General features: G+C 50.7%; 8 protein-coding genes across 8 annotated transcripts; 4 read left to right on the top strand and 4 right to left on the bottom strand.

Moving 5' to 3' along the window:
• Positions 1 to 1,447: 1,447 nt before the first annotated feature.
• N7457_007309 (uncharacterized protein) lies at positions 1,448 to 3,469 on the top strand (the record flags this gene model as incomplete). The annotated part of the gene is made up of 9 exons (XM_057178352.1): positions 1,448 to 1,811; positions 1,893 to 1,945; positions 2,049 to 2,056; positions 2,113 to 2,206; positions 2,272 to 2,406; positions 2,471 to 2,522; positions 2,616 to 3,070; positions 3,125 to 3,278; positions 3,330 to 3,469. 9 exons carry the CDS (start codon positions 1,448 to 1,450, stop codon positions 3,467 to 3,469), a joined length of 1,455 nt encoding a protein of 484 aa, XP_057030096.1.
• Positions 3,470 to 4,208: 739 nt separating this feature from the next.
• On the top strand, positions 4,209 to 5,149 carry N7457_007308 (uncharacterized protein; the record flags this gene model as incomplete). The annotated part of the gene is made up of 2 exons (XM_057178351.1): positions 4,209 to 4,745; positions 4,817 to 5,149. 2 exons carry the CDS (start codon positions 4,209 to 4,211, stop codon positions 5,147 to 5,149), a joined length of 870 nt encoding a protein of 289 aa, XP_057030095.1.
• A 300-nt stretch (positions 5,150 to 5,449) lies between these two features.
• Positions 5,450 to 5,964, top strand: N7457_007307 (ATP-grasp fold subdomain 1; the record flags this gene model as incomplete). Its single annotated transcript, XM_057178350.1, has 2 exons — positions 5,450 to 5,497; positions 5,773 to 5,964. 2 exons carry the CDS (start codon positions 5,450 to 5,452, stop codon positions 5,962 to 5,964), a joined length of 240 nt encoding a protein of 79 aa, XP_057030094.1.
• A 365-nt stretch (positions 5,965 to 6,329) lies between these two features.
• N7457_007306 (uncharacterized protein) lies at positions 6,330 to 8,900 on the bottom strand (the record flags this gene model as incomplete). Its single annotated transcript, XM_057178349.1, has 6 exons — positions 6,330 to 7,780; positions 7,831 to 7,987; positions 8,042 to 8,142; positions 8,223 to 8,573; positions 8,707 to 8,799; positions 8,864 to 8,900. 6 exons carry the CDS (start codon positions 8,898 to 8,900, stop codon positions 6,330 to 6,332), a joined length of 2,190 nt encoding a protein of 729 aa, XP_057030093.1.
• A 198-nt stretch (positions 8,901 to 9,098) lies between these two features.
• Positions 9,099 to 11,925, bottom strand: N7457_007305 (class I alpha-mannosidase 1A; the record flags this gene model as incomplete). Its single annotated transcript, XM_057178348.1, has 3 exons — positions 9,099 to 9,138; positions 9,203 to 10,798; positions 10,853 to 11,925. 3 exons carry the CDS (start codon positions 11,923 to 11,925, stop codon positions 9,099 to 9,101), a joined length of 2,709 nt encoding a protein of 902 aa, XP_057030092.1.
• Positions 11,926 to 13,383: 1,458 nt separating this feature from the next.
• atgI (autophagy protein ATG9) lies at positions 13,384 to 16,274 on the bottom strand (the record flags this gene model as incomplete). The annotated part of the gene is made up of 2 exons (XM_057178347.1): positions 13,384 to 15,493; positions 15,553 to 16,274. 2 exons carry the CDS (start codon positions 16,272 to 16,274, stop codon positions 13,384 to 13,386), a joined length of 2,832 nt encoding a protein of 943 aa, XP_057030091.1.
• A 2,162-nt stretch (positions 16,275 to 18,436) lies between these two features.
• Positions 18,437 to 22,272, top strand: N7457_007303 (GTPase-activating protein BUD2; the record flags this gene model as incomplete). The annotated part of the gene is made up of 2 exons (XM_057178346.1): positions 18,437 to 21,263; positions 21,314 to 22,272. 2 exons carry the CDS (start codon positions 18,437 to 18,439, stop codon positions 22,270 to 22,272), a joined length of 3,786 nt encoding a protein of 1,261 aa, XP_057030090.1.
• Positions 22,273 to 23,117: 845 nt separating this feature from the next.
• N7457_007302 (WD domain protein) lies at positions 23,118 to 24,887 on the bottom strand (the record flags this gene model as incomplete). The annotated part of the gene is made up of 3 exons (XM_057178345.1): positions 23,118 to 23,337; positions 23,392 to 24,196; positions 24,257 to 24,887. The coding sequence occupies 3 exons, from the start codon at positions 24,885 to 24,887 to the stop codon at positions 23,118 to 23,120; spliced, it is 1,656 nt and encodes a 551-aa protein (XP_057030089.1).
• Between the last annotated feature and the right edge of the window lie 200 nt (positions 24,888 to 25,087).

The following is a 25,087-nucleotide window of genomic DNA, read 5'->3' as shown; positions in this document are numbered from 1 at the left end:
GACTCAGCACCCCATCTTTTTCTCTTTCGTTGCCTGGATTGTTCCGTTTTAATTGAACCCTTGTGGTATTTCCACGAGATTTGAAAGTAAAATCCTAATGAACATTGTTTTCCGCGTGTTCACACGACTGTAGCCTGTGTATGAAGGCCGTGGCATTTCGTTGGAGTAACGCAAAAAAGGACTGTGCCTAGGTGCAGGTTGTCCTGCAGATGTACAGAAGAGGAGGATGCACGATAAGTGGCAGATAAGGCCTGGGCCTCTGCTGGTACCCCGATAGTATGGGCCCTACATGCACACCTCCTAGTGCAGTACCTACAGCGCTGGGAAGGTCCTCAAAAGGCAGGCCAGATCAGCTCGTTGATCTTCAAGCCGTCAACCAACGTAAGGAACCCATGATACTCCTTTCGGGTGATATTGTAGCTCTAAATATCCGTACTAGGCTAATAGGCGGTGACGGGTTTTGCCCGGGGTGTCAAGTACAATATCAGAATTCTTGTATTTTCCCTTCTTCTCCAAGCTGGTGTTCATATATAGCAATCCCGGAGTCCAGGAACCGCGCGTCGCTCCTCCTTTTCTTCTCCTCAATTCTGATCTTCCCTCGCACCCTCTTCCTCCTTCCTACCACGCTCTACACGCCTTACCTCCACGCGCCGTCGAGCTCGGAATCATGGGTGAGTTCTTCGTGGTTCCTGTTGATTATTACACTTTTCTTTTTCGTATCTTTGTATTACTCGTTTGTTACTCTCGTCTCCCTGGTACTCAGGTCCCGGTCATGCACTTCATCCAATCACCGGGCAATGTCGTCCCCCCCAAAGTGTCGAACCTTGACGCCTGATCCTCTCAAGATTCCCCCGCTCCTTCGTCTTTTCTCTTATTCATTCCCCTTATATTGTGTCTTATATTTTGGTCTGAGATTCTCCGCTAACGGCTCCATTCCCTCCAGCGGACGTTTATCGCCCTTACCAAGTAAGTTGACCACGATCGTTTCCTTATTGTCTTTCCCATTTTCGCCCCGGGTCTACAATCATCTCATGGCGCACGATGATCGATGTCGGTATGGTCAATGATTGCAAGAGAGTGGTCAGTGCGGGGAGGGGCGGAGACCTGTCTCTGTTCTATCAGATATTCCCCAGATCCGTGAGCCGCAGAAGACATTCTCCATTGCATCGTTGCATTTCAAAAAAGGGAAATTTTAATTGCGCGGCGTGCGCAAACCGTGCGCCAGTGGCCCTAAGCTCCCAACCCCCGGTGGTCCTCAATTGAAAACAACCCCCTCAAGCTGGTGGTCACCTGACCCACGCCGAGGGACCCCGACCCCCATCGGAGTTTGCGCCATTCCGCGGTTGCGATTGCCCTTAGAACACCGTTGCTTCTCTTTCCCATCTATCTTCCATCAAATTTTTCACAATACACCGCTTCCGCGACCGCATTTATACAAACTTTGTTCATGTCTGACCTCATACAGCGTGAGAGGTCTCGCTCGCCCCGTCGCCGTTCTCGCAGTCCTCCCCGACGTACCCGTCGTTCGTACTCCCCCCGCAGCCGTTCTCGCAGCCGTGAGCGTGACGAATACCGCCGTACCGAACGCCGTTCCCGATCCCCATTGAGTGCATCTGGAGCAGCTGCCCCTTCAGGCTCTCCCTTCGGTGGACGCAGTGGATACCCTCCGGCCCGATTCGAGGACCGCACCGTTGCCAAAGAAAATATGATGCAGACAGTTCGCGATTCGTCCCAGCAAGACCGCCGAGTCTATGTGGGCAACCTTTCCTACGATGTTAAGTGGCATCACCTTAAAGATTTTATGAGACAGGGTGAGCAGGGTTGCGCATTTGGTGTGGTGATTTGCAGGGATCATGGAAGCTAATCTGGGTCATGGTTTTTGCGATTTACAGCTGGAGAAGTTCTCTTTGCCGATGTGTTGCTTCTTCCAAATGGAATGTCGAAGGTGGGCGTCTATACGTAGAGGGGGCTAGTTCCTTTCTACTCCCTTTGATTTTTGTCGTTCGTGTAGGGTTGACGGTGGGGCCTTTGCTGTCCTGATATTGTAGGGATGCGGGTGAGTGATATCTGCGCTGTGTTTGAATTCGAACCCCCTGCTAACATGTCTACTAGGATTGTGGAATACGCGACTAGAGAGCAAGCACAGAACGCTGTGAATACGCTTAGCAATCAGAGCTTGATGGGTCGACTTGTTTATGTTCGTGAGGTATGTGTTGGCGGAATCCAGTCTATTGCAAGTTTCAAGTACGCGGAACTAACTTGGGTTCCAAGGACCGCGAATCCGAGCCTCGTTTCGTTGGAGGTCCCCCACGGGGCGACTTCGGCCCTGGTGCCCGAGGTGGATTTGGTGGTGGTGGCTTCGGAGGTCCCCCAGGTGGTGGTGGCCGACAGATTTATGTCTCAAACGTTTGTCCCCCTTTTATCCCCGTTTTGCTAAATACTGGCAGGTTTTGTTGACCATTTGGTACAGCTTCCGTTCAATGTCGGCTGGCAAGATCTGAAGGATTTGTTCCGTCAAGCTGGTAAGTGCAGGACAAGAATACTCTTGGCACTGAATCCCTATTCTTCTATCTAGTGCAAGTGCGAGATGAATTGACCCGGATCTTGTATTACAGCCCAGCAAGGTGCTGTCATCCGTGCCGATGTGCACACCGATCCTAGCGGACGCCCCAAGGGCTCTGGAATTGTTGCCTTCGAGTCCCCCGACGATGCTCGCAATGCCATTGCCCAGTTCAATGGATACGATTGGCAGGGTCGCGCTATTGAGGTTCGTGAAGATCGATTTGCGGGTGGTGGTCCTGGCTTCGGTGGTCGTGGCGGCTTCGGAGGTGCTTTTGGTGGCCGTGGCGGTTTCGGCGGTCCTATGGGCCGTGGAGGCTTCGGTGGTGGTCGCGGTGGCTTCGGCGGTGGCTTCGGCGGTCGTGGTGGCTTCGGCGGCCCCCCTGGCGGTCACGGCGGCTTCGCTGGTGGATTTGAGCAAGGACCTCCTGTCCCTTCGGGTCCCCCGAACCCTTTCACCGATTACGCCACTTCCAACGGCGATAAGAGTGCTATTATTTATGTTCGCAACGTAAGTATTGAAATCCACGGCAGGTATCGACATGGAATGCTAATTTGAACACAGCTGCCCTGGTCTACTTGTAACGAGGACTTGGTTGATCTGTTCTCTACCATCGGCAAGGTCGATCGCGCTGAGATCCAGTACGAGCCCAATGGCCGCTCCCGCGGTACCGGCGTCGTCCAGTTCGACACTGCTGACACTGCTGAAACCGGCATTGGTATGTTTCCATGACAATCCAAGTATTCATCCGCTAACCTTTCATCCACAGCCAAGTTCTCCGGTTACCAGTACGGTGGTCGTCCTCTGGGCATCACCTTTGTCAAGTACATGCACGCCGGCCCCTCTGGTCATGAGGAAATGGAAGGCCAAGAGCCAACCGGTGGTCTGACTCAAGACCAGATTATGTAAAGCGTTTTCGTCCATTTTTAACCCGGTCTCTTTGGCAGGGGGGCGTCTGGCTTCGTTTCATTTTCTATTACTTCGATGATTCCCTTATTCCCATTCAGTTTCTTTTGAGGCTTCTGTCCTCTCAAAATGGGATTCGAGTGCCCGTTTGGGCTGATCAACTCTGCTTTTTTTTCAACGGAGAAAAACCTGCTGTTTGCAAATTCATTGCCTTGTAGTCTTTATCTTTCGTAAATTCGTAGTACGCTGTTTTGATATCGGCGGCGTTGGTCCAACGGTTCTACGTGTCGCAACGCTGTTCTGGTCCCCTGTTCGCCCCTGCGCGTTGTCGTCTTTTTCCCCCTTTTTTTCCTCTCATGTGCCTTGGGTGATTACAATATGGGACTACGGTTTAGCATCGATGCTCTGCTAATATACATCTTTATGCTATAGAGTAGATCCATACATTTACCTTTCACTTCAATCGGACTTGTGCTTCCTTTCATATAGTTCCAGCTAAGGATGCTGTAGAAGCTTTCTATAGGCCAACCAATGAATATTACAGCAAATATAGATCTCTATGCTCCATTGCCATGTCAAAAAACAAGATCAAAACATAGGAGTAACCAGAGCGGAGAAGACACCCTCCACATCTGATACTATTGCCCGATGTATGGGCCCTCAAACGCACGGACCAACTTCAATATCCATCTCCAACAAACACTTCTCCTCTTTACCACACCCAACAACACGCAAAAGAATCATGGCATACCTCGCCCGCGCTCTCCCCAAAAGGGTCCTCCCTACCACACTTCCCTGGATCCGCCAAACACAAGCATTGAGCACCACCGCCCTCCACCACTCCCCCACCAACACCCGCACACCCCGAACTCCAACACAACCTCGACACTACCCCCGCCGGAACTACCACTCTGCCCTGCACCCCCGCCTCCCAGACCATGAATATACCAACTCGCAAACGGCCATCCTGACCGCGGCGCTCACCCACGTCCCAACACACGGCTTCAGCGGCACAGCGCTAGCCCTCGGCGCGCGCGACGCAGGCTTCCTCGACGTCTCCGTGCAGCTCCTCCCACGCGCCGAGTTCGATCTCATCCTCTTCTGGCTCGCGAGTCGACGAGGCCTGCTGCGCGGGAAAGTCGAGGAGGGGGGACTATTCCGGCGCATTGCGGCGGAGCAGGGGAAGGATGTGCACGAGCTTAGTATTGAGGAGAGAGTCCGAGGGCTGATTCTGGAGCGACTACGAATGAACACGGAGGTCAAGGATGTGTGGCAAGATGTGAGTTTGACCTGAATTTTTTTTTCGGGCGTACACTCTTTACTATTACTAAAATTTGTCGTTTTTTCCAGGCTCTTGCGACAATGTCCCTCCTCGCTAATATCCCCCTCTCCTTGACGGAGTTGCACGCCCTTGCTTCGGATATCCTCACTCTTGCTGGTGATGATGCTGTCGATGCGGGTTGGTATACGCGCCGATTGGCGGTTTCGGCTATCTATGCTAGTTCCGAGGTTGTTATGACCCGCGATCCGACGGCGGATCTTGTGGAGACGGCGGCGTTTGTGGAGCGGCGGTTTGAGGATCGGAAGGTTATTGCTGATAAGCTTACTGGGATTGGACAGTGTGCTGGGTTTGGGTGGAATACTGCTGTTGGGCTGGGCCGCAGTTGGGGATTGAAGATTTGAGATTCTTGATCCATAATCTATCTACTCTCACTTGAGTTCGAGAGGAAGTGTAAGACTTTTGCTTCCTGGTGGGAATTGATGTGTATTTTTATTCTGTCTTGGATGGATTGTCCCTGTTTATACTGTATTCTAGTTCATGGTCAGCGAAAAGACTCTCCAGGGCTGCTTTAGTATTTCTGCTATCCAATCCTTCCTGGGATTTCAGTAGATGTTCAATGCGCAATACGGGGGACTCTGGAAAGGAAACAGATGACGAGAACCGTCAATATATACCCAGGTAGGTAACAAGGAGATACAACCATGGATACCTCACCTGAGATTCGACTATCTCTGGTAACCTATATACAGGTAAGCTGATGTTGTGAGAAGCCCTATCTATTCTACCATTGGAAACACCTGTTCATACTCTCCAACAGAGTGGCAATTGTGCTAAGCACATGGCAACATGTAGCACAAGCCATGGCATCATTGGGAGCACATAGGTATGTATATAATAGATGTGAGCCCTTCGATGGTTTTCCAAGCAAACCTATTAGCCCACATGCCTGTGATCAAGACAAGAAGCTCATCAGTTCTACAGCTCTGTTCTGCATTTTTTTTTACTGATGACTACGTAGGGGTAGGAAAAGGACAAGATGAGGACACCAAGGGACACTGGGCTGAACATCGCCTTCACGTACGACCCGATAGCCGATTATCTCGAATGTGGCTACTCGGAGACCGACTGTGCTGATTTAGCCGATGAAGTAACAGCCAACGCAATCATGAGTGCCCTCCGAAGGAGGATTTTAGAGGGCAACGAGCCAGAGCGTTGAAGTAATGCATTTGGATAGGGTCATCGTGGTACATTCTACTGTTTCAATAACACATCTGTGGTAGGCTATCTATCTCACGGGGCTTACAATTAGACTGTTGATCCAGTAGTTGTTCTAAAGGCACATAACCGTTCAACTAGATATCTTAAACGAAAAATATTTTAGACCCCCCGTTAAATTCCTGGATTAATGCTCATACACAAAAGAAAATCTAGAGACACAATATCCCATCATGTCCCAATCTGTAAACCCGAACGGCCGCGCTTGATGCCAAAAAAATTAATAACCTGAAAATGAGCCATGGGCAAAAGAGTATATCTAATGACGAAAGAAATCAAAGCAAAACAGAGCAACACACAATTCGCTCAATGCAAAGAGACGTTTTGGACCGCCTCCTCCACGCTGAGAGGCGCAGAGCCATCTTTATCTGCGTCAGCGGTGATCTCGGAAGGCGATATCAGCAACGCGGGAGACTTTGGCGAGAATGGGTCTGATTGGACACTGCTCTCGGGGGATGCTGCTTGTTGGGGAACGGGCGTTTCAACAGCCTCGGGCTCCTTTGATGTCTCAGGCTCCTTTGATGGACTGATAGTGCTGGCTCCGCTCTCGACTGAGTCGCTCTGTCCATGCTGTGCCTTGCCTCGACCAGAACGCCGCGTTTTCGGCGGAAGAGGGGCTTGTCCATGTCGGCCTGCCGCGGCGGTGGGAACTACTGGTCGATGATGGCTGGAGGAAGGTGTGGTGTGGCTGGACCGGCGCGGTGGTGGGAGGGCTGGGGGTGGATTGGATACAGACCGCCGCGGTCGTGTAGCTGGTGGTGCAAGGGTGGAACCTGAGCCGGAGTCACGGCGACAACTGGTAGGTGCCTGCGACGAGGGCGCGGTGGTGTGCAAAGCGGTAGTGGGGTTGACTTCCACGCCTTCGGGAATGGTGTTTCCGTCGCTGCTTGTGCCTGTGGAGGGGTTCTCCTCTTCATCCGCGCCCAGACGGCGCCCGCGCCACCGGCGAGATTTTGGGGGTTCGGGTTTGACCTTTGGTGGTCGAATTATTTGGGTTTCGTTGTCGAGAGCGGCAGCACCATCTTTGCGACTGGGAGTGATGATACCTGGTTTTTCGTGTTGTGCTGCAACCGCCTGAACGCTCAGTGAAGACGCGGATGCTGGCTCCAAGTTCATGCCGAGCCGGTGGGCTAAGCTGCGTTCCCGACTTCCAGGTGCATTAGACGAGCCGCGCGAGTCAATTCTCGTTGGTGAGACTGTATCAGACGAGCTAGCGATTGTGCTCGCTCGCGAAAGAGTGCGAGTGACGACGGGTGACTCGCTGATATCTATGGGTGACGCATGCTGCACGGATTGATCCAAGATGGGTTCGATTGTAGTTACCGTTAATTGAGTGGGAGTTTCTTGCGTCTCTGCTTTTTCGGGTTGTTCGGCATCGCGTAGCCAATCCACTGTCGCACATCGATTCACGAGTCGACGTGTGGTCTCATCTACCTCTTCAAAATGCAGGATTTTCTCCTGTTCTAAATCGGCTCCATAGGAAACTTGTCCTCGAACAAGGATACTGAGTAGCCTACGGAGCTCAGCACGCTTATAGTGTGGTGGGAGGCGTAACTGTGTGTGAGCTAGTAGCGGGTATAGGACACGTAAGTAGGTATGCCGCAGCGCAGAGGCCTCCTCGGGTAGATCGAACAGATTCCGGATCAAAATATCCACAAGAACGTGCAGATCATTCGTGAAAAAGTACTCATATGTGCTAGGAGTTGTGAATATGAGGTAGAGGAGCTTCAATGTGAGCAACTGTAGAGACGTCTCGGCTGCATGTTGTCAGTCATCTTCTTGCTTGAAGGGGAAGATCGTCAGCTACCTTCACGGTTGATAAGAAGAATAATGTTCTCTCCAAAGGTCTTATACATCCCCCCATATGCCGACAGGATCTTGATAACCTTGTTGGTCAATTGACCAGAGGGCCGGTCATCCACCGGATCGTGAGCCGAGATCATGAATTGCTCGTTCAAAACTAGCTATGCAAAGTGTCAGTCCAATTCCAACTCGAAAAGATCCTTATATGTACTCACCAAAACACGTATGACAGGATAATGATATGGATCGGTAACATCGTCAGAAAGATCCTCGATAATGTCAAACAGGCATCGAATGAAATCGTCGTCCACGAGAACTGCACACGAGCTTCATAATCAGCCATCAACCCACACAGAAGCCGATCCCAGAAGAAAAAAATATATATCCCAAACGCACCCAAATCTTCAATTTTGACCCTCTGTATCCTCAACATCTCATATACAAGGTCCATCAACAATCGATGAAGACCCGCATCACCGTCCAAATCCGCCCTTCGCATGGCCTGAATCAGCTCCAGAAGGCGCGCAAATACGCCTTCATCATTCAGCGTCTGAAGCACAACCTCATTTTGTCGCCCATCGAAGAGGATGAATGACGCAAGAAAGTGGAGGGTAGTCGGGTCGTCATCCTGCAGGAGGCCGTACAGGATCTGTCGTCGCACATATTCGGCATGGGAGGCGAAGATAGTCGATGTGAAGAGCTTGTAGGAGCAACGCGAGATATCGGTTTCCGACCGGAGGTATTCGTCTAGGGGAAAGCCGGTGTGTTAGTCGCTGTGAAAGCAAAACTGGGGGCGGACATGGCGCTGCTCGCCGGAGTGCTGTCGAGCGTAGAGACAAAGGCATCGCCTTTTCTGAAGCCGGATCTACCTTTGACACACCTTTATATTGAGTCGCTATACTGAGATAAGCTCGGAGGGCGTCGTCGATCTCGTCCTCGGAGTCACAGGGCTTGGAGACGATCGTTTGGAGTTCTACAGGAACCGGTCAATTGTCGCGTGTCTCCAACGGAGATGGCAGTACGGAGACACCACTTACCAGTCCAGAACTCAGTCTCCGAGACCTCAGGCTCCATTTCCCGTCAGATTGTTCATGCCGGTTGCCGGTTGAAAGAGTTGGAGAGTTGGAGAGTTGAAGGCGGGGGGGAATTCCAGAGTCCCACTGCGGGTCAACCCCTACCCAGGTACGCACTACGTTTATTCCGGTGTTTAATAGATACAAATTATGGCTGTATATAGAAGTGAAAGAACTTTCATTGGTATCAAAATGCAAATTATGAAATCGGGCGCAGGAAGGGGTGCGCTTCGGTGTTTCTGTAAGAAATAGTCAGTTATTTGGTCCATAGTCAATTGTTTACAGGCTACGTCAGTCACTTACAGAACATATTTATCCAAGTCCACGACATCGGGGTCGCTGAACAAAAGGTAGAAATACTTCAACGTCTCAGCGAGCCAGAAAGACTCCATAGTATCACTATGGGTCGGTTTCTGGGCTGTGACATCCTGAATGGCCGCATGGGCAATCTCCGTGCGGGTATACTTGATGATGGCCTCAAACATCTGCCATCCCTTTTGGCGCCAAGATTCGTCGCCAGTCAGGCGATACATGATGAAGACAGACTCAATGGCTTCGGGCCGAAGGTAGTATTTCGGCGACTGGATACTGACCATTCCTGCTGGGAGGTGATGTTTGCCGACTTCAGCAACTAGAGGAGAAGCGGGCGACAAAGAAGGACGAGGTGCGTCTCGGTTCTGCAGGTCAGCATCAGCTTCACTGGGTGTGGGTGCTGGGATTGAAACGGCGGACGAGGATGCAGTGCGTTTTCTTAGTGCAAATCCATCACGCTTCCCCACATCGTGAGGGTTCAATGAGCCTGGCATAGGAAGGGGGACCGCCCTGCTCTCCGAGCCTTGCGGCGGTTCGTGAGCATTCAGCTTCACGCGCTGTTCATAAGTGCTTTCTCCATTGCGGAATTGGGGGCCTGCGCTCGGGTCGATACGCGAGTTGCGTGCCAGGCCGGCGTCAAAGCGAGCCTGGTCCCATTCGCAGGCAGAGCCCTTCTCACAGGGCAAAAGACGGAATTGCTCAGGCATAATTCCGGTTTGAGTCGACTCGTAAGCCCAGACACAACCGTCCGTCAGCTTAGCTGCAAGCTCCAAATCACCATCGATGCCAAAGGCCTTGGCACCAATGGCAAACATACCACCGACGAAACACATAAGGTGATGACCTCCATACTCGAAATCAGTGGGAATAAGCTCTGTGTTCTTTCCGGGGGTAGTTGTAGCCGAAGCCATAAAGCGGATATCGCGTCCACCTTTCACCATGGGCTGGAAAAGAAGAGTGTTGCGGGCTGCAGTCGCTGCTTTGATGTACATATTTTGGTATTGCTCGTTCAGGCCACCCAGGAGCAGGTATTCCTTGGGCAGATATTCGTAGGTTGAGTCTGCCATTCCTCCCATGGTGTATGTGTTATCATTAACTGAATTGGGAAGTCCCAATCCGCCATTACATTGGTCGGCTGGGCTTTCCCCACGTGCTTGGATTCCAAGTTCACTAGCGATTCGAGTATCATTGATTGATTGTGCATGTCCTTGGACGCCAACGTCTGTGTCGCGTGGAATCAAGTTCAAATAGCTGTCAAGGTCTGTTGGTGCAGCGTGGTCATTGTGAACAACCGCTGTGGTCTTAGGAGTAGTAGCAGCATGCTCCTCACGGGTAGGGCTGCCATTACGGGGAGGCTTGGACGGGATGTACTTCGAGCATCCCTGTGCGTTGACTCGCAGAGGCCACAGCCCAGGAATACTAGTTGAATCCTGGATCTTCTCCAATTCATTGGTAATCCGTGCAATCGCATCATAATATTTGTCCTGCTTGGTCAATTGAGCCAGACGGGTAAACTCCAAGGAAAGCGATCCAATTTCAGCCAGGCCAGCTCGGGAAGATGCCCGGTGCGGTTTCGAAACTGACTCTCTAAGAAGGGATGTCAGTCACCGATGATTTAAGATAGAGTGTGGCATGACTTACGGGGCCCAGCGATAGTAAAGGTGCGGCATGCGGTTGGGCGTGTCAAAGGCACCAATGAGAACCTCAGCAAGCTCCTCCGCTTTCTCCAAAAGCACGGGGTATCGTTGTCCAGAAATATCATAGGCACCAATAAGACCTCCGAGATAGCGGATCGTTGTCTCGAACATCGGGATATTGGCTCTCAGTGATGTTTTAAAATCAATGTTTTTGATCGCATCCACGGCCTCAGAGAACTCATCCTTCAATTGCATAATCCAAAGAGTATCAATAGAATCGACTAATGTCGCTCCCCAGCCATTGAATGGGTCTTCGAATTGCTTCGACAGGGGTTTGACTTCGTCATGTCCCATCGCGATGTCCTTGTAACCTTGCCAAGCATGCTTGAACTCAGCCTTGATAGTGCTGAGGCGTTGGAGACGCTCTTGCTTATCTGAGCTTGACTCATCCTTGAACTTAGCCTGCAGCTTGGGGATTGCTTTCGACTGTTCCTTTGGGAGCTTGATCACTTCCGCTGCGGGGACGGGGAACCGCTCTGGGAACTTCCTCCACTCGGCCGTTGGGATGTTAGAACCAGGACGTTCCACTGCCTTCCTGCCAACATCTCCATTGTCAATCTCCTCCTCGATTGTACTGCTGACACCCTGCTCTATCGGCGGTGGTAACTGGACGGTAGTTTCCACCTTCGCGGTATCCTTCGGGGCATCCTTGGAAGTATCCTTGATGGGCGGGTTTACCGGCGGTGCGCCATGAGAGCCGTCCTTGTATCGATCGTCCTTTGAAGTGTTACTGGGGCCCACTGGCGATTTCGACTTTTCTGTCGACGGTGGTGGGGGCTCTGGGGTGTCGCGATGAGGATCGGCAACCAGATGATTTCTATTCTCCTCGACGAGATCAACGGCGGCAGGATTCTCAGGTATCAATGTCGGAGGCTTTTTAGTGGCAGGATTGGTGACAGCAACCGACTCTTCGATCACTGTATTGCTCCAATCGCGTGAGCGCGCGAAGTGAAAGAACGTGAGGACGAAAGCCGCCGCGAATATGATCAGGACGCGGTACCGGCGAGCTCGAAACATAGCGAGCCGTCACCCTTCTGCAGGGGTATATATTGGTTTTGGACAAGAAAAGAAAATAAAGGAGGAAAAAGGAAGGCGAAAAAACAAATAGGGAGTTGGCCGGAGTCCAGATGAAATCACGAGATTAATAATGAAATAAAGCGATCCACCAGAGCCGCGTTCTATTTCGGTCGTTGGATCTTTCGATCGGACCCTTTTTCCATCTCTTTGCAAGAGTTCCTAGGTCTCCCCTATTCAGAGAAACCACGATCCTCGCTTTCCATACTCCATACTTCGTGTCATACCTAACGACCGCGGTTGTTCTCGGGTCTCCCGAAACACAGTGGAGATGGAAGTCCAGGCGCCAGAATCCGGGGCCAATGATCGGCGTGGAAAAGACCTGTTCATTCATACAGGGGGCTATTTATGTCACAATCCGCCACACAGCCCCTGATCTATGGAGATCCACGCAGCCATGATGTACGGAGTCCTCCGTACCTCTGCAGTTTACCCATCAAGCCACAGAGGCATAGCCAAACTAATTCGCGGAATCGGCTTTGACTGCAGTGGTATACTCCGTACGGAGTATTGTGACCCCTATGTTTCCAGTCAACCGGACAGGCCCTGGGACCACAATATAGGGCACTTACGGAGTAGAAAGTATTGACCTTTTAGATTGATTTGTAAAGGAAAAGAATACTAAAAACGATATAAAAACGAGCAGTTTCTACTATATAAACTATAAACAGACTGGGTACATAGAGGATCCTCGGGCTAGTCAATACCTAGATAATCAGAACTTCTGTCTCTCTTCCCAATACATAACTCGCTCTCTCCTCTGGACGTCCCACATGAACAACCAGAACCATGTTTTTGACGATATGTCCTGCAGTCTTTCCTGGGATTGTAGTGCTGTTCCATTCGATTGACATGATCATGGCGGTATCACCTGCAGACTATGAAACGGAGATGATCGCGTCACGATCTTGATATCTTTTTCATATAAGCTATGTGGATAAGGTCTAGTCTTGGACTATGCACTTTCCTGCTGATACTTAGCTTGACCAAATGAAGAGGCTATTCCCTCCTTGGATTTCATTGCAAGAAACCGTACCCCGTATATAAAAAGGGTGGTGGTGCAGGGCCCCCTCCCCTCTACCTGAATTTTCAGGGTTTGCCATATGACTCCCTAATCTCATCTATTCCGCTATCGCTAACGGGTACACGTATAGGAGGCAGATATCTCTATCAACAGGGCTACATTTGTATACATCATGAAGATGCGGGAGCTTTAGATATTGATCACTGTCTGTATTTCAAATCTCATTTCGAGGGTATTTAAACCACAGACAATGACACAATAGAGCAATATAAAGAAAGCTGCCCTAAGAGACACCAAGCTCGCATAAAATGGTCATATATCGTATCTGAAGCATATAAACTGCTATCTTCCTGGGAATTGGACTGGGGAATGAGTATCTAAATCCCCACAGTCGTCCGTCGGCCTTCAGTATTAGCTTTCTGGAATTGCTGTATCAAGCCTAGGACGCCGCCTCCACCAGCGATGGCATCAATATTTTCATCTTCATTGCCCTCGTTTATATCATCTTCCTTGCCGAGTGGGTTCATGCGCCAAGAATCGCCAAGGTTGCTGTCGCTGGTGCCTGCGCCAGCACTGGAGGCACCAGTACGAATACCGGACTGTCGAGTTGCGGAGCCATGATCTGCCTCAGACAATGGCTCTTCCTCATCGTCTATGGGGTCAGTAGACGGGCGCTGAAGGCGTCCAAGCTTGGAGCGCTGGTGTTGATGAGAGGTAGTTCGGGCGGCGGTCCTGAATTCGGAGGTTGAGGGTTGGTGGTGCAGGTCGAGGAGAATAGATGGAGCGGGAGAGCGAGGGTCGAATCCTCCTATTGGTTTCAATTTGGAGGCACCCATCAGTGATTGAGGACCGAATGGCCCAGGGCGCAGCTGAAGATGGTCATGACGGTCGGGAAGCGCACCGAAGTCAGCTGCACAGGGTGAGCCAAGGGTAGGTAGGGTTGGCGGGGGGTGGAATGGCCGCCGGCTAGTCGGTTGATGGTTGGCACCATAGTTATCCAAGAAGCCATAGTAGGAAGCTAGCATCTTCCCATCTTTGGTTGAAAAGTAATCGGTGCGTAGATCTTGTTTACCGGGGTCTCGGCGTCCAGTTCCAGCCTGGGAAAGCTCGTTTGTCCCCTTCTTGAAATCAAAGACGGCGAAAGAGCAGAGATACCCTACCCCGTCAACGTGCACTGTGAACTCCCGGAAGAAATCAATGAGGCGGTCACTGCACTTGGGCAAGCTAAACCACAGGACGAAAGGGGTGAAGATCATGCTCAGGATTTCTTCTAGGAAGATCACAATCTTCATCTGATAAAGAATTGCGAATTCTTTTCGCACGTCGTCGCTATGCAGACGTCCCTTCCACCCGGAGGGGAAGTAATGTGTAAAATCGATCAGTTCGAGGAGTGCGTACTCCGGATCGAAAACATCGGTCTCTTCAGGTGCCAGTCCTCGCGCAAAAGCCCACACTGTACCAAAGATACCAAGGTAGAATAGAACAGTCCGGTCAGGAGTAATTTCGAATCCAAGGAAGAGCTCTGGGTCGATGACCGATGCGAGAGCCAGTACCGAGGCAAGAGCCCCAGAAATGAAAGCAACAAATCTCGCTACTTGAATAGTCTTATCCTTCGGGAATTGATCAACGTAGCGGCTGGCGAATGGATACGACATGTTGATCCGACGCTCAAAGAGATGCCAGAGCTCATTGAACTCGCGGAATTTCCATTCTGCCATAGGTGTATATTGGCGAGAACCGATTTGTCCCGGGTTTTTCTTGAACTCATTGAAGTATCGGAAGAAGTAGTGCATCATGAAATAGACGACAATAAAGGGCGCTACAAAAATGTTCATAACACCAGCGAAAACAAAGCGCCGACGCAATCCATCACTCAGGGCCCTTCGGTGGGTGTCTTTGAGAAACAACGTTCGCAGTTGGCCTTGTTCATTAAAGACGTAGTCCATGACACAAAGATTGAGATTCCATTCCATTGTTCGGGAGAATAATTGTCGGTTTTTAAGAAATGGAATTGGAAGCGTGAGATCCAAAATATCTTTGTTCACCAATGCGATCATATAGTTCTCCTTGCGCATGAGGCGGTTGGCAATGTCGTGGGCATCCATTCGTTGTTTCGACTGGCTACCCAGAAATCTCCGATGTTTGGGAGAGACTGCGGCTGCAGTAGATGGATTCGAGTCTCTCAGCGCCATCAATCGGCTGACTACTTCTTGCCATGAAATCGTTTGTACCTCGGCATCGGAAACACCAAGCAAGTGGAGATAGAAATCATGCAAGTGTTTGAGTCTGCGAATATCTAGCAGATACTGGAAGAGCTTCCCAATCCAGAAGAAGCTGCAGAGCCACAACAAAAATGTAGACGATCCGGACATATTTGCTGTGCACTGTGGAACGAGGATTTCATCTAAAGTCTTACTCCGTCGGACTTTAGGATAATCAATGCAATTAGTTAAAAATGTTGAAAACCCAACGACGAATGCAAATGTCCTGTGTGTACCGTCAGTTTCTCTTGCGGTTCGTTGGGATGTGTATGACCATGAACGTACAAGAGATTCAGCACCCGTGTCAACATTATAGACCAAATCCCGTTCCCTAAGAAGTATGTATAGACATCCTTCAAGAAGTTGTCCAAATCCTCCACATTTGCCCATCGCCACATTGCCTTCTTTTTGGGGTCAATATTGGCAAGACCTGGATGCTGCCCAGCGAACCATCTTCCTATTGGATGGCCGCTATCATCAGGTGGCTGAGGAGGTCGTTGTTCATTCCAAGGTGTTCTGGCAGGTAGCGGGGATGGTTCGGTACTGGGAGAACTTCGTCGATCCGGGCGATCATGAGACCGGGGAGGAGGAGGCAAGCGCGATTTTAAATCTTCACGATGGCCTTCTACTAGCAGCGACTGAGGGACATCTTCATCATGATCATTGAGCTCATAGCCGAGTGATGATTCTTGCCCCATCCATCGGGGTCGGGATGCCCTGCGACGACGAGTGCCAAATGGAGAAGCCCGTTGCGCAGGTGCTTTCCCCGACCGTGCCTGAGCGAGCAGTGCAGTACTAGGACTGATTATCTCGCTGTCTTGGGCATCTGCCAGTGCATCCTCCAGCTCCCGGTCACTAAATTGTTCCCGATGATCCTCCATAACCAATCCTGCACGCTCTTCAACATCCGAGTATTCAGATCCCGCGTCGTGTTGGCGAATAGTCTCGTAGACCGATGGCGAGCCCGTTGGGGGTAGAAACCGGGACAATATATTGGAGGACATCATTTTTGAATCAGACTGAAACCGCTTTCAGATCACTCATGGCATCGGCTTCACAAGCCAGTAATCGTGGTGATCAAATGCCATCCAGCGGGCACTAGATAATGCGGAGAAATGAGGGTCAACTATAGCTCCGCGATGCTGAATTGCCTCGGGTTAGAAAGAAGCTAGATATGGAGATATGCCACCGTTGATGAGTTGTTCCAGGTTTATAACAAAAGCGAAAAGGTATGCACCTGACCCAGCCCTCGTGATAGTGGTCATCAAGAGCTGTGATCATTCCCCAGAAGCTCCAGGCCCGTGCCTATGATGACATAACTCCTGAAGGCGGGAAATCAGGGGCCTCAGGCATCAACTGTGGAATATCTGCCTCAGGCTTCCACTGGTCTTGCAGGATTCATTTCTGATCGCTTCATGATCAACTGTGTCTCCACTTTCGGGGGTTTTTCTCTATTCGGGCAAATCCCTCGGACGAATCTAGGCACCAAGGAGGAGAAAATCATCTGTGAAGGACACCTCCGTAGTCCAATTTGTATTGCGATGTACCATTTGGGGCCAGGATCTGCGCCCCGGGTACCGGGTTAGGACTTTTGCACTGTGGAGAGGACGGAAACGAATATCATACAAAGTACGGAGTACGGTGCACGGTGTACGGAGGACACGGAGTAGATGGAGTCCTTACACTGTCAAAGCGAATGCGTATGGGAATATGATATGGGGTATGTGTATGTGTGCATATGCCGTCCCGTCCTCCGTCCGGAGTACAGAGTACGGAGTATACATATCTGGTTGAATTAAATGACTCCGTACTGATCGACACGGACTCTTTTGCTCGAGTCAGGAGAACTGGTCCCAGTTCCACTAGCCCGATAGTCGGCTAGTCAGTTCAATGCTCAGTTCACCCCTCGGCAAAGTCGTTCATTTCCAAAAGCCTCTCGGCAATTTAGGACAACCATTTCGGGCATCCGCGAACCACTGCGCTAGTGATGCACCCCATACGGAGTAGTGAAATGCCATCTGCACCGAGTGTGCTATATCTCGTGGCTCGTGGAGTCAAGTTCGTTGACGTAGTCTTCCCTTGCTCCGATGAATGCTGGGAAAGTCTAAAAGCTAAAAGACTGCGAGTCGAGATCGAGGAGATTCCATCTTGAGAGCAGATGGGAACTTCGTACCTGGGCAATGAATCTGAGATGACGTCTCTGTAGAACGGTTGCAAAACATACTGTGTTGTCCATCACCTTCCCCGTGCCTCAACTCTATACTCCCAGATTCGAGAGAGACCGGGGCCAATAGAAAGTGTTGGAGAAAGCTCGAGACACGAGGGAGCAAAAGGGCAGGCCGTTCTCAGTAATTTTCCCCTATACAAAGTCAGCTCCATCCGTTACCCACTTCTCCCCTCTCCCCCCTCCCCTCTCTTTTTGCGACAATCCTCACTGGGGCATCCCGTTGCGAAAATCCCCATCCTTTGTGGGACGTGTTTTTCTTTGGAAAAACCGACTTTGGTCCTGGACTATTCTGCCCCGTCCCAAAGCGGCCGACACCTGATCTGCAACTTATACGCACACAAACACATATGGTCCCAAACCTGCAGATAGCATAAGCAAACCAATTTCAAAGGGGACTGATGAAGGTATGTGCGCATCTCCTGCAACTTTTTCACCCTCTCTTCCCTTGGACTCCCCCCCCACGCAATAATAATGATATCACGTCCCTCTCCATTGCCAATCTCCCGGGTCGGCTGCTTCGATCACTGACACTGCCTAGCGACGCTATTGTTATATATTGGGAGGATTGGACGTTCACCGCATTCGCTAGACTCTCCTGCACCTCTCAGACAAACGACGGTGACCCGCGCCTCCTTTGTCCTGGTCTTCCGTCGCTTTTCCCCCCCCTCCCGGCGTCTCGATCGAATGTGCGACTCCGATCCCCGACCTCTCACCGGACTCCATGTGGTCTTATAGCAACTTCCTGCACCAAAGCGATTCCCAATTGTACTAGCGCAGCCGTGCAGCATACGTCGGGTCGCTACCTAGCTCATCTCGCCGATTGTGCCGAGGTTGTGTTGGGCGCGATTAGGGACCGAATTCGTTTCTCTCTTCCTCACTGACGGCTTTGATCCTTATATTGTGTATATCACCTTTCAAGCGGGCGATCTATTATCGAGCGAAATGGAGTCTGAGAACTCGAACACGTTCAAGCGGAGCTCGATGCACCAAGCGTTATATAGTCGTCCAGTGGAACGGCGTGTCAGCAAGAAATCTTCATCTAGGGACCGGCATGGAATGGTCTATCCCGACAGCTTCCGAGAAACTACCATTCGAACTGTCACACCAGAGTCGCACTCTCCCGTCAATCATTCTCCTTTATCCGAACCTGAGCACCTCGCGAGCGGCGGCCCATCCTCACCTCGAAGCACTGTGCGATCACGGCCCACCGAGCCCGAGCGTCGTCGGGAATTCAACATACACTCATCTCACTCAGCTGGAGCCGGCGAAGAAGAGACCCCAATTGAGGCAAAGAGCCAACGGGCGCGATCGCGGACCACAGCGGCTGAGGAGCAACGCAACGATATCCACCCCAGCGCCTTCAAAAGTCGAACGCGAGTCGGATCAATCAATACGGCCAGTCCATCCCACCCAAAAGCGCTGGAAGATCCGTCATCTTCCATCGGTTTCCCTTCTATCGAGTCCCCGAAGTACAGCAGTCAAACTGTCCCTCGTCATCGACTCAGCAGAGTTGTCGGTCCGGTAGTCTATGGAGCGTCAAATCACGATTCATTTGCCTCGCCCCTTTCGAGTGGGGAGGCCACAAAAATCCTACAATTGATGAAAACCACCTGTGGTAGAATGCATGGAATCCTGTCATTTCGAACAGCCTCGACCACTTCCTGGACATCCGGATACTGCGCTATTAACGTCGCCACTGGAAGTTTGATTTATCAAGCCAAGGGAGAGCCAGCGTTGGCTAAAACATTGATTCCCGATTTGCGTGGTTGCCGTGTCCGGACATTGTTCGACTCCGAGCTCCAGACAACCTATTTGAGCGTCTACACATTTACCTCTGGACTTGGGATACAACTACGACCACACGTAAACGAGACTTTTGATTCCTGGCTTGCCGCTCTACTTTGTTGGCAACCCATTCGACCCAAGGGCGTTCAGAATAAAATGACAAAACCTCAAGAGGTTGTGATTGGAGATCGGCGTATCCCCGAACGTCGACGGAATTCGGAGAGTGCAGCACAAAAGGATGCAACTATCATCAAAGTTGGCAAGATGCTTCTATGGGACAAGCCATCTGCTTCCGGCGCAATGCCAGCATCTGGCCGTCGTGTGTCTACATACAGACAGTCGAGGGCTCTTTCTTCATCGTGGCAGAAAGTGGGCTGCACACTACAAGAGAATGGCTTCTTCAAGCTCTACACAGAATCCGATGTGGCTCTCCTAGCATGTGTGCAGCTCTCTCAGTTGTCTCGCTGCGCAATTCAGCAGCTGAACTCCTCCGTCTTGGATGATGAGTTTTGCATTGCCATCTATCCTCAATATACGGCGCATCCAGTACCCGATGCCAATGTACGACCTATATACCTTGCGCTTGAAAGCCGCGTCCTCTTCGAGGTGTGGTTTGTGCTTCTCCGTGCCTTCACAATCCCAGAGCTTTATGGCCCTGCGTCTCAAGGAGAGGAACCCACCCTCACACCAGAGCCCGAGGTTACCGGGCAAAACTTGACCAAGGATATGTTCCGGATCGAGCGGTTTTTGAGCTTGAAAATTGTGGAGGCGAAGCTGTTTCGCGTTAAAGAGGAGGAGACTCCTCGAAGTCGAAAGGCGTCAAGATCACATGGCCAGCCTGCTCCATCCTCCAGGGTCAGCGACTATTACACAGAAGTTCTTCTAGATGGGGAAATACGTGGCAAGACGGCTGTCAAGTATCGCACCGTGAATCCTTTCTGGCGAGAAGATTTCCTTTTCAACGACTTGCCGCCGGTTCTATCTCAAGCCTCTATCCTCGTCAAAACTCTCAACCCGACACAGAGAGATTGGACACTTGTTGCCCATGGAACATATGCAGCAAACCAAGACGCTGTGAAAGTGCTGGATGAGATTGAAATTTCTGCAAACGACATCATCTTCGGACGAGTAGACCTACGACTTGAAGAACTGGACGCTGGCGTGGATACCGAAAAATGGTGGCCTATCCTGGATGATCAAGACCAGCCGATTGGTGAAATGTTCATGAGAGCACGGATGGAGGAAACTGTTGTACTGATGTCCGACGAGTACTCAGCGATGTCAGAACTTCTCCATTCCTTCACTAATGGGCTCACAATCAATATGGCACAATTAATGTCATCAGAGCTGAACCATTTAGCCGAGATGCTTCTGAATATCTTCCAGGTTTCAGGCTCAACGGTGGAATGGATCTCAGCTCTGGTTGAAGATGAAATTGACGGTGTTCACAAAGAATCCACCACCAACAGGTTGAGATATCCAACGAGGATCCATTCGAACAACTCATCGGAAAGTGCTGGTCAAGAGCGCGAGGTCCTTGTCAGAGACATGGGAAGAACGGCTACTGTGGAGGCTAATCTACTATTCCGTGGAAACTCGCTTTTGACTAAAGCTCTCGATCTTCACATGCGTCGTCTCGGCAAGCAGTATCTGGAGGAAACCATTGCAGAACGGCTACGCGATATTGATGAGAGCGATCCGGAATGCGAAGTCGATCCAGCCCGAGTTCCACGCCATGAAGATCTTGAACGTAACTGGCGAAACCTCACAGCGCTCACTACAGGCGTATGGAAGTCCATCGCGGGATCTGCATCGCGGTGTCCCGCAGAACTACGGCGTATCTTCCGCCACGTCCGGGCCTGTGCAGATGATCGCTATGGCGACTTCCTCCGGTCTGTGACGTACAGCAGTGTTTCCGGCTTCCTATTCCTACGTTTCTTCTGCCCGGCTATTCTGAATCCGAAGCTTTTCGGACTCTTGAAAGGTAGCGAATATGGTCTCCAGCCTTCACTCTTCTTTGCTAACCACCTGTAGATCACCCTCGTCCCCGTGCACAGCGCACTTTGACCCTCATCGCCAAAGCTCTGCAGGGTCTGGCCAATATGACAACCTTCGGCAATAAAGAACCTTGGATGGAGCCAATGAATAAATTCCTCGTTGGCCATCGCTCGGAGTTCAAAGAATTCGTCGATTCCGTTTGTGCTATTCCCGCCGATCGCCCAGTTCCTATTGTCACACCTTCCTACACCACCCCTATCCAAATCCTTGGACGGTTGCCGCCCACATCCCGTGAGGGATTCCCTAGTCTTCCTTTCCTCATTGATCATGCCCGTTCCTTTGCAAACTTGATACGAGTTTGGCTTGATGTAGCCCCAGAACGACTTGACGAATTGACTGAGTTGGATCCCAGCCTTGCCAAGTTCCAGAAAGAAGCCCTCCGTCTGCGTGGACGCACTGAGGAGTGTCTTATCCGAGCTGAACAAGCCGAGCGACCAAGCGGAAATCTTGAGATCAAATGGGAGGCATTAGTGGATTCAATGGAGCGAGCAGTAACTTTCTACGACGAAAGCTCAAGTAAACCAGGCACACCAGCGGCGGAGACGTCAGGATCCAGCACAGCACCGGTCTCAAGCAGTCATCGCAACTCGATTGGCTACTTTGGTTCGCGCCCTACAATCCCTCGCCGCTCCACGGACCACGCTCCCGATGCCGAGGATGATACGCCTCCCAGCTCGTCATCCGCTAACTGGGACCAAAGCCGTGTCCCATTTTCCATCCCCCGTTGGTCTGATGCACGCGACAGCACCGGAAGCTCCAAGAATTCCTCGACTTACTCGCTTGAGTACGCGGACAACGTCAAGGCACGCAGGGCCAGCGTCACGAAAGAGTCCTCGAGCAAGTACCGCTTCTTCGACTTTGTGCCTCCTTCCCGACGCAAGGCCAAGGACCGTGATCAAAACCAGTCGCACGAGGACCTACGCAATGAATCTTAATGCAGGAATGTCTGTCCATGCACTCTCTCTCCTTTCATCAGTACACGCTTTTCTTTGACTTTGACCTTCCTCGTCTACCTCTGTTCCATGTGCTCATGATTTCAATGTACCTCTTTTCTCCCTCCACTCCCCAACCCTTCCCCCATCTTGCCTCCTCAAGTCCCCTTCTGTTAGTTGATCGATATGTCCACGTTCTCCAAAGCATGTGTCATGGTGTTGATACCCATTCCCTCTTTTGATTGTGTGTTTCATGGTCCTGCCCTCCCTTATACACATCTGTCCCGCCAACCCGGCTCTATCTGAGACCAAAGAGACCTCAGAAAATTTTACGGATCTGGGTTTTTTGGAAGCAGGGAAAAGAACAATGTTCTGGTTTTTGAACTCGGCCGGACCTCTCGTGATATCTTGCTCTTTTTTTTTGGTCGGTCGTTTGAGATCCTTTGGATTGTTTCTCTTGTGTGTTTGGATTTCCCTTTGGAGATGGTGGCCATCGTGTAAATACCTTTTACTCTTCTTATGTTCTTCCAATAGATGGAATGGATTGGTCTTCTCGTTCTTGAGAATTTCGCCAATACACATTTGCAAAGCCAGTGACCTTGTTATTAGATAGAAATCGAAGATATCAAATGCAAATGCTGTTCATTTGTGAGATATCTCTGTGCATCAATGAATTCGACCAAGTATGTCACAATAGAGGAGAAAGAACCCCCTAAACAAGCTCCGTAACACCAGCTAGAGGGAAGACTGAACTGCATATCAAAAAAAAAGGGGGAAGATTCGCAATTGACGCCATAAGGGCACAAACTTGATGCAATCAGGTTGAGTAAATGGGCAAAGAATTCATATCACATCCACAAGCAGAGCTTTCCACTAGCCGTACCACCAGCAACCCAGTTCTTGCTACGGTGGAAAACAGCCACAGCAGGAACAGCAGTAATTCCATCTCCACCAAGCTGAGCAAGTTGATCTCCACTGCTGCTGTAGATATCGACAAACCGGTTCATATTTCCAATACAGAAGCGCTGGATCGGAGATTGGGGATTCAATTGCCATTGAGGGCGCAGACTAGAGAACAACGTTAGTGTTTTGAATGAAGACAAAAATAGGAATAAAACATACATAGTAACCCAACGTCCGGTCTGGCAGTTGTGTCGAACGACAGTATCGGGGGTAAACTCTTTCTCTGCGAGCTTGTGACCCTGTTTCCATGAAGAGAGACCCTTCGCGCCAACATCGTAGAGTTTCAATGTATCGTCGTAGGAAGAAGTAGCAATCTGTCCGGCAGCATTGAAGGCAGCGTGAGATACGGAAAGTCGGCTTTCATGCTCGGCAACAGGAGAGGGGTTGTGTCGGGGGAATTTGCGGATGTCCCATAATCGGAGGAATCGATCCAGACTGGCTGTTGCGAAGTAGTGAGGGTTGGAAGGACACAATGAGAAACCGCCGATTTTCTTCTCTGATAGTTCCCAGCGCGAGACATTGCTATCCTTCCGTGGTGTGCGCGTATCATAGCGGCCAAATTCTCCTTGGAGGGTAGTCCAGTACAAGGTATGGGGGTCTTCTGGGGCCATGTCAACACCGGAAATTGCCTCGTCGATGTCAGTAGACTCGGGAGCGTATGTCTCTGAAGAAACCATTTTCTCTAGGTCGAGTGCTCGAATCGAGCTGTCGTAACTCGCAGTGTACAAATGAGTGGGCTTTGATGGGTTCACCATCATTGCGCTGATTGTTCTGGTGTGGGGCTTGAGAGTCGTGAGGACTGGATCTGGGTCGTCATCGTCATGGTCTTCGCCTAGCCCAGGCTTCTCTTGTGAAGCATCCAGCATACCCAAGTGACCCATTTTGTCGCCGGCGAATATAAGAGGTTTGGTTTCTGACGGGTGGAAGGCCATGCTGTACACCCGCTCGGGGGTGACCTTAATTCCTATGGATTCAAACACGCGTCAGAATGGTGATCTTTCAGGATAAAGAGCAGAATTCTTACTTTGAGGATCCCATTGCTCCCACAATGTGAGCCCGTTCATCTCTTCACGAAGAGCCTTGAGGTCTTTATCAGTTGTCTTGTCAATATCATCCGCGCCGAACGTTCTTTCATATGGTTTGGCAACGCCCTTAGTTATGACATCCACACCGATCAGGCTATCCGGGCTGAGCTTTTGTCCTGAGATGAACATATCTGCCTGAGTAAATTCATCTGTTCGGCGCATCCTCTTGGTCCTCTCCGCTTCGCGCATTGCCTCATACTCATCGTCGGCCTTGCGCTTTGCTACTTCGCTTTCAGCCGCAATGCCCTTCAACCGAGATGATGTACGTCGGGGTGTAACATCTGCTTCCTTTTTGACTTTGGGAGTTGTGCGCTTCTTTGGCTTTGCGCCATTGCCAGGAGAGACCTTAGGGCTTGTAAAAAGTCCAGAGGATTGCGACTCGAGGGTAAGTTTCTTGAACAGCGCATCGCGTTCAGCAATGTTTGCCAAACGCTGCTGTTCAAATTCAGACAGTTCGTTCTTTGGGCCCGTCATGGTGGGATCTTCTTCGGGCTCACTGGGGGTATCGGTTTGCGCCTCGGGGGTGCCAGGCACGTCCTGGGCCACACGCGTGGGCGACTTACACGACATCACGTGACTTAGATAGCGGCGAAAAAGTGATCTCCGATTCAAGTCGGGGCAAAAGAAAATAAGTGAACTCGCGTGCAAATTTTTTTTTTTTTTGCGTTGGACTGTGGTTGGACGATTTGGAAATAGTGAGAAGTGAGAGTTAACTTGGAAATTACTCTGAGACGTGCACGTTAAAGAGGTTGCGCGAGCGCAGACCCAAC

The sequence above is a fragment of the Penicillium paradoxum genome (genome assembly GCF_028828445.1).
Source record: "Penicillium paradoxum strain IBT 22861 chromosome Unknown utg000006l_segment0_segment0, whole genome shotgun sequence".
NCBI classification, from domain to species: domain Eukaryota; kingdom Fungi; phylum Ascomycota; class Eurotiomycetes; order Eurotiales; family Aspergillaceae; genus Penicillium; species Penicillium paradoxum.
This window is presented reverse-complemented; position numbering and strand designations above follow the sequence as displayed.